The sequence below is a fragment of the Sinocyclocheilus rhinocerous genome, unplaced genomic scaffold (assembly GCF_001515625.1).
Source record: "Sinocyclocheilus rhinocerous isolate Xijiao unplaced genomic scaffold, SAMN03320098_v1.1 scaffold714, whole genome shotgun sequence".
Lineage (NCBI taxonomy): Eukaryota > Metazoa > Chordata > Actinopteri > Cypriniformes > Cyprinidae > Sinocyclocheilus > Sinocyclocheilus rhinocerous.
Window position 1 is genome coordinate 669,563 of NW_015646165.1, and position 8,618 is coordinate 678,180.

Genomic DNA, 8,618 nt, shown 5'->3' on the forward strand with positions numbered 1-8,618 from the left:
AATCCGCCTGAGCTAGTGAGTAAACAGAAAACGCGAAAATGTCTGGTGCTAAGATCATTTCAACACCACCGCGAGCTCGCAAGTCGATAGATGGGGAGATCCAGGGGAAGACAACAGCACAAAGTTCATGTTCATAGAGTGAGTACCACGTGGTCTGACGCAACCAATGACCGCGTGTTAGAATCATTTACTTACCAGCGTTCGCTGTTGTCTGTGTGACGCACGTTCGGTGGTGTATAGCAGCAGATCAAACTAGGGAACGGCACCAGTATCCCATTCTCCTGTGCTCAGGAAAACTTTCAACTTTCGAGGAGAAATGGCCATATTTACGCACTCTAATCCTTCACGCTCCAGTTATCAGGGCTGTTTTCCCCTCTAGGGGATCAGATAGGTAGAAATGAGACTGGGGAGACGGCGACGTCTGAGGACAGTCAGACGAGACAAGACGGTGTTATAGAGCATTTTAAAATCCGCCTGAGCTAGTGAGTAAACAGAAAACGCGAAAATGTCTGGTGCTAAGATCATTTCAACACCACCGCGAGCTCGCAAGTCGATAGATGGGGAGATCCAGGGGAAGACAACAGCACAAAGTTCATGTTCATAGAGTGAGTACCACGTGGTCTGACGCAACCAATGACCGCGTGTGTTCAGTCGTAAACTTTTATTACTTAGCTGTAAATTCCTCCTCTAAACAACTAGGAATGTGTTACGTTTCACCCTCTCAAAGATCGCATTTCTCATTTTCTTTTTCCTTTTATTGTCTGCTAAGTTGATGGTACTGATAACACAGTATTAGGCTATATTCGTCATATATATTGTGAAAAACCTATTTATTAGTCTAATACTATTAAAAGCTTAATGATAGCATTAACATTTTGCGATAGTGCGTATTATGAAAATTGTAAAACAGTGCAAGTATAATGAAAAAAAAGTGTATTAGGTGTGTGTTCATAACTTGTTCAAGCTCATTGCTCATCATGAATGTGTGAATATGAAAAGGAAATACCCATTGCCTTGTATAGCCTACACACAACTCCATTTTGCTAAAAACAAACAAACAAATAAATAGTATTAATATTCGTTATTAAATGAATCTTATAAAAAAATCAAATACAGCAAATTTTTTTTTTTTAAACCATGGGGCTGTTTCCTTATTTACCCCATTTGACCCTTTAGAGGTTTTGTTTTGGGCTTATCGTTCCCAGAAGCTGGTTGAGTTTATGTCTGTAGCAGTACGGAGAACATTCAAGCACGACTCCGAATCACTAGGATACAGATAGTTTTCATAATAGGCATTTGTGTAAGATAAAGTTAAAATAATAGCATCATCATTTCAAAAGCATTTGTAAGAACAAAACAATTAGCCTAGCTATAAAGATCACAGTGAGACCGAGCTAATGCGTTTACTTTGTCAAAACATTATTTTACAAAATTACCATAAAGTTACAACTGAATGTATTCATTGTGTATAGAGACACTTGTAAAAGAGAACAAAATAAGGTTAAAATAGTTTCTCAGCATTGGAAGTCTTTTGAATTTTATGTATTTATAAAAATACCTTTGACATGTTTAAAGAACCGCAAAAGTTTGACTGTTCTTGTGCTGTCAAATATCTGGACTGAACAAATAATACTATTAAAGCTAAATAAAGACTCCTCTCTGTCAGACAGCATTACTCTATTACGCCATTGATAAAAACAAATATATGATTGTTGGTTCAATTATGTTATTTAAAACTCACAATATTAACATGTTCAAGACTGTAGGCTAACAGGTCTGAAACTGACACGTCTGATAATTTTAAAGTTCAGAAATGTACACTTCAGTGTTGAATTATGGTGCAGGTGAGTAAAAGACACTCTTTTGCTGAGGCTTTAACTTATTCTTCAGTGGCTAACGCCATTTATAAAACGTAGTTGCTGGCCATTTGTTTTCTATAAACGAAATTCGTTAAATAATCTTGAATGGTATTAGAATCATTAATTGCAAGTTGACAGCATTAAAATATATCTTTACCTTAAACATTCTTTAAGTAGGTAATTGTAACATGTAATGCATGCAAACAGTTGTAATTGAACAAAAACAAATGCAAAACAAAACGCCAAGTCTATTTTGCGACATTAATACACATTAACTTAACGATTTCATATCTAAACCAATCGACAGAACTTAGCAAAGTCCATGTAAGCCATGCAAGTTTCTCCTTAAATTAATTTCTTTTCACTACTTCATTTCAATATATATTTTTTAGTTTCATACCACGAACCTAAACAGAATGCAAACTATATACAAATATCGAAAAAAAAAAACAAGCACAAGAAGAGCCAAGAGCCGGGTAAGTTTTTCCCTTTAATTAATCCCTTTTTACTTCTATTTTTCAAATTTGATAGCACAACAACCATAAACAGAGTAAATATGTGTACATATGACAACTTCCCCTATTATAAAAGTTTTCACTTTTTAAAAAAATCACACAAACATATACATGCACCCATGCATACATACACTTAAAGCAGTCCCACGTCCACGTTGCTTCCCTTGTGTCTTGTTCTAGCCTGTCTGCGCTGCACAGAAATCAAAAGGCAAAAACGTCTGCCCGGATGCGACACTGTCGGGTTTACACCACCAATAAAGTTTACTGCAGGTATAGTAAAGGCCTCATTTGGAATGTAATAGCAGTGCAATACAAAGGCAAGGCGGATGGACAATGACCACTACAATTGTCACTACCACAGGAACTTCCTGGAAAGGTCTATGTCTTAACTAAAAATATTTTTTTTCTTAACTAAAATATCTACAGGGGACTATCCAACACCAAAACAACAAAAGGAGAGTGAAATGAACAATTACACTCAAAACGATAACCTAAAAATGGTAACATCTATGTTAAGTGGTTTTATTTAGTCAGAAATATTATTTAGTATCACTGAATCAACCTAAATTAACGTTAATTTATACAAATAAAACTAATTTTATGGGTTAAATGAGGTAGAAATAGCTAACAATTGCAGGTTACCACTTTTTACAGCGTACGATAATTATTATTATTAATATTAGGATTTTGTGCAAATGCAAGCAAATGTGCAAGAATCTTATCTTATGGGGGTTTGCATTTGGCAAAAAAATAGAATAAAAGTAGATTTGTATCAGTATACTCAGATCTCGTCTGTCTCGAGATCTTAAGCGCCTACCTGTAGCTACACTTTAATCAATCGTATCGATTTACGTTTTGAGATACATAATTTTAATATTCCTTCGTAAAAATAACACATCTGAGTACCTTACTTGCCTGTGGTTTGGCACGTTGCAAGCTATTTGCCTATAATACCCAGTAAATCTCGTTGGTATTAAAACTAAATTCTGATATTCTATTATTATATCCATATTCTGTTTATATTAGCCTAGTATTAGTGATATAATCGACTCGCCTAATTGCGGCTGCTTTATTGGGCACTAGACTACTGTTATGACCTGCCATTAAAAGTTGTAAAAGAGACAACACGTTTCAACACTTGGGCGTATAAGGTAGGCCCAACCAGGAATTTAATGATGATAGTAATATTTTAATATACATTTAAGAACATTTTAAATGACAACACATTACCATGAACATGGATTAACTACATGTTTGTAGCAATAGTTTGGATTTCTCCTGTTCCCACGGCACATTGTCAAATTTTTGTTGTCTGATAAATGCAAAATGCAGTGCAAATGTAAATATTGCTTATGGGTCCTCTCGTCTTTGAATATGACATTGACAATATTCTAGCTCATCTGTCCTTAATCCGCCTTCAGTAAACATCCAAAGTTGCACTAAATAAGTATTTCAGTTATGCATTTTTGTATATAAATAGTGTGTAAATAAAGTATTCCACGGCCATGGAACGGAAAGTATGTTTTGTTGGACAACAGTTTGGTCTGTTTGCTGGACAAGAGAAGACTGAAAACCGTAAAAATAAAAATAAAAAAAATAAAAAAAGAGTAACTTTTATTTGTGAGAATATTTACAGGATTTTGGTAACCTTCATCAGTTATCCATTTTAGATAGTCACCAGCACAGGTGTGGAACGAGGATATTTCTTCAGTGTCTCCTAGCAAGGCCGAGACCCGCGACCTGTCCGATTATACGTTTCCAGGTGCTGTTATTTTGCTTCGAGTAAAGCCTCTTAACAACAGAAACCAAAGTGTAATTATTAAAAAAAAAATCACCTTTTTTATATTATTTTAAATTTATTTAATTTTTATTATTATTTTGTAATGTGCCATCATTTTGATTTTTTTTTCTTTGTTGGAATTTCATTGGAAATTTTTTTGTTAAATATACGTTGTCACGTGATTGTGATTGTAACGCGAGGTGGAATGGTATAAAATAACTCAAATTTAAATAAATGAGAGAACATTATGTTGAAGTTTTTATACTAAGTACCTGACAATAAAACACAAATTGCTTGATAAAAGCATGATATTTTACACAATTTAGAATTTGATCTGCTTTAAATGATTTCGTCCGACTGTTGATCACGCAATTTTGTTTGAACTGATAATATTTCTCATTGAGTCAACCCTTGAAATCCCTAATGACAGCAGTTGACTATTTATAGTTGCATTGTTTTTTTGTGATGTGGAGACAATCTTTCAAATCTTGAAATGTTGTATGAACATACATTTCAGTTTAACTGTCCCCTTTAGACAGCATTATGATACATATTTTAATTCGTGTTACATTTTTTATTACTGTATGTAATAAACTTATTTATACATAATGTATGATTATTGTTGGTTGCATTTGCCATTTCAGACACTACACAGACATGGAATATATGCTATACAATAAAAAGATTGTGAGTCTTGCATTTGTAGCATTTAACATGAGTTTAAACAAAAAAGATGCAGTTTTGGGTATTTTGTAACTTCGGTGTTTTGTCAAGTGGATTCAAGCAACAAAAAAGAGACATGAGCGAATGAGCCATCTTGTTTATTCTTCTGTTGATTTCATCAACAATGGCGTGGATACACACGAATTTGTCTATATTCACACGAGGAACACAAGTAAAACGAGCATATTGATAACAGCAAGATATTACAAGACGTACATGAAGGTTATACTCAGTGCAATTCAAAATCTACGCTATAACACCAGCACGATAAATGACTCTCTTTCCTTAGATAAGGTAGGGTAGTAATTAGCGTGTTTGTTCATCTACACATTAATGTGCATTTTCTATAGGCAGTTTAAGTTGTTGGGGGAAATGTCTAAATATTTTCAACAAAGCAGCATGTAGAATAAATTAATAATTCATTCTTGCTAGCAAAACTTTGTTTTTAGGTAGTGCCGTGGTACAATCTTTTAAAATAATTAAGATTGGCTTCGAGCTATTGTGTCTTCCGAAGACTTCAAAGAACTCGATAATCATAATAAGTGTTTAAAGGGTAAATTACATAACTTAGGTTTAATATAGGCCTACTACAAAACAAGAGTCTATGAAATCTCTAGGTAGAAATGTATATTGCAAATTTCCCATGATTAGGTAGCTTCTTTCGAGATTTTCAAACGATTGCAATCTCTGGTGAGTCCGATAAAATAATCGAAAAAATACAAACTGTAACCTCTCCCACTCACATAGAATAACAATAAAGAACAGTTAAGTAATCGATAAAGTATGTAATACAGAATGCATTTTCTACACTTGCCATCCTCTTTGTCCGCACACATGACACTAATGCAATATTGCCATATTCGGATTGCAGAAATAGTGTTACACTGAACACATAATCTATTCTTGTCAATTTGATTCGTAATGCCAGCATGTTGTGGCCTGATTTTATATACGAGACCAATTTTAAAAGTGACAAGCTGATGCAATTATGTCAGGATTTCAAATGATTGCATCTTAGTCGATTTTACCCCCCAAACATCCTCAAGTATGAAATAAATGTTTAATTCCGTTAAATGCTTCTCATGCTGCCTACATTTCCCTAACTAAAACGATGGGTTATTGTGTTCCTGTTAGTCTGCCTCTTTGAATAATTTGCCAAATACGAGCAAATACACAGATCCACTTTTCACTAATGGTAAAAGTCCTCGTGTGTTGGTAAAAAAACAAAACAAAAAAAAAAACGCTTTTTTTTCTTTGGGCAGGTTTTAGGGTAGCCTACTTTTGTATCGAGGGGGATTTTCTCACTTCTTGACCCAACTGTTTGTAATAAAATTGGCGCGTCTTCTCTTTCACTGCCCATTCGCGAGACCTCTTCAATATCTGCCATATAACCATAAAAAAGACCATAAAATCACTCTTTGCTTTCCTCTTTCTCTTTCTCTTCCGTTTCCTTGTCCTCTCCTTCCTCCACCTCACCGTCCTCGTTGCCCTCTTCTTCGGCCTCTGCTTCAGCCTCTCCTCTCTGGCCAGGAAATTTGTCTTTGTTATTTTCTTTTTTCCACTTCATTCGGCGATTTTGAAACCAGATCTTCACCTGCCGTTCAGTTAAACTCAGCGCGTGAGACACTTCAATACGGCGCTTGCGTGTGAGGTATGGGTTGAAGAGGAACTCTTTCTCCAGCTCAAGAGTCTGGTAACGGCTGTATGTCTGCCTCCCATTGCGTCTCCCAGGAGCTTTGGAGTGAAACAAAAATATCTGTCAATTACAAGTCTTCATTGATTTGTTCTCGTTCCATTTACATATTCTGTGATGCAGTTACAAAAACATGAAGGAAATATCAATAGTAAGCTGCTATTTATATGTGCAAACAAAAATTAATAAACGGTTAGAATTGTTTAGAATTGTTTAAAATTAGAACTTTCTTGTTTCCCCCAAACATAGTATAGTAAAGTAAAGACATAGTAAAGACAAATACTGGCACAAAATAGTAATTTGTTTGCGTCAGAGTGTGCCTTATATCCTCATTGCTACGATTTGTCCCCAGAACATATTCAAATATATCAGTTGTGGGCAGACACTGTAGTTATCTAGGGGATATGACTAAGCTTCTGACTTTCCTGTTAGTAGATCTATGTCACATAATTTGATTTCTCCCATAAACGTGACGTTTCTATATTTGAGTTAGACATTAGCTTTAATTCAGGTCAGTAAAGCAAAGAATTTCATTTAACCTGCTGCTAGGGAGCGAGCAAGCGAGCGAGCGAGCGCACGCCCGCACACACACACACAAACACACACACACACAGACAGACAGACAGACAAACAAACAAACAAACAAACAGGTTTTCATAGTATCCGTCACTCAAACAAAATAAATAGACGGAACACCTTTATGTCCTCATTCAGGTTCATTACGAGATTGTTTTAAATTAAAGGCTAATACATCTAAATAAGACTCCAATACACTTGACATTAGTAGGTGTTAAAAAGTTTTATTTTAGAATATAATTTGATCGGCGAACATTTTCTTTTTTGCTTTTGTTTTGTTTTAGATTTTTCCTTTTAGTTTTTCCCTCAACAAGAAGGAAACACTGACCAATAAAAACAATCGAACAACGTCAATTCAAATCAAACAAACTGACACGAACTTTTGCCATAACTGTTTACCACTGCACATTACAATCACAAATCTCTCCTCTTTCCTTTTAATCATCACAAATTCGATAAAAACACACGGATAACGTCCACCTATCCGGTCTTCACAATCTGTCCAACTATCAAATCCAGTACATTAATTTTTTTTTTTTACAAATATTCAATGATGGTCCAGTGAGGTAAACAAATACAAAACGCTGAAATATCTATTATTAAATACAGTTTCGCAACCTGAAAAGCATAACCCACCTGATCTCTGTTTATGAAGACTGAACGCTACACAAGAATAAGGCTCTTGACACACAGACGCAGTCACACATACACAGTATGAACAGAATATGAAATAGTAAGTGCTCTAACCGTGAGGCCGCATCCATGGGAACATGAGGCTCGGAGAGGAGTTCTGATTTAACTGGCCTTGTCCTTCTCCAGGGTTAGTGCTATTGGACGATTTACAGTCTGGGTATTGCGCTAAACTGGCCTCTTGCTGGGTACCATAAAGCGGTTGCCTCGGAAGAGCTTCATATCCATAAAATTTCGTAGCGTCTCCGTGACATGTCAATGCACAAGGGTTCTGTTGATAACCGGGGTTGGAGATACCTGTGGTTCCGTGATGGAAAAAGTCCTGTACGTGATGCGACGGGTGTTGAAACCCCGGCGCAGCTGCTCCATGTCCGTATACAAGCGTGTGGCTTCGGGCAACGCTCTGTGGAAACCTGCAGTCGTAGTAAGTTGGCTCTAATGTTTCGCCGCCTTTGTACTTGGAAAAAAGAGGGTTAACAAAATAAGAGCTCATGTTTATCTAGCATTAAAAAGAGTCAGTCTGTTTGAAAAACAAAAATAAATTCCCCTCTCTAAACGGTGGCAACCTATTGTTGCAGTTCCAAATGGCATGCAACGCAGACAGAGCAACCGGAACTAGATGGAGAAATGCTGCCCCTTCGGACAATCTGAGGCAGCTCCCACTTCAGCTCCACTCGCTTAGTCTCTCTCTCTCTTGCTATCGCCAGCCTTTTCCTTTTGCAGCCTCAAATCATGGCGTGCACGGTGGATGTGTGTTAAGGTTAAAGCTGGCTAGCTCCGAC

At 36.1% G+C, this 8,618-nt stretch overlaps 1 protein-coding gene across 1 annotated transcript; it reads right to left on the reverse strand.

The window, feature by feature from the left end:
- Positions 1-4,905: 4,905 nt before the first annotated feature.
- LOC107707008 (homeobox protein Hox-C8a) lies at positions 4,906-8,590 on the reverse strand. Its single transcript, XM_016510875.1, has 2 exons — positions 7,894-8,590; positions 4,906-6,611 (listed from the first exon to the last, which is right to left on the reverse strand). The coding sequence occupies exons 1-2, from the start codon at positions 8,327-8,329 to the stop codon at positions 6,289-6,291; spliced, it is 759 nt and encodes a 252-aa protein (XP_016366361.1). The 5' UTR covers positions 8,330-8,590; the 3' UTR covers positions 4,906-6,288.
- Between the last annotated feature and the right edge of the window lie 28 nt (positions 8,591-8,618).

Excerpts from the sequence above, each read along its gene's own strand:
- LOC107707008 (XM_016510875.1), bottom strand. The coding sequence starts at position 8,329 with ATGAGCTCTTATTTTGTTAACCCTCTTTTTTCCAAGTACAAAGGCGGC. Across the intron at positions 6,612-7,893 it reads CCCATGGATGCGGCCTCACG|CTCCTGGGAGACGCAATGGG; the intron begins GTTAGAGCACTT and ends TTCACTCCAAAG.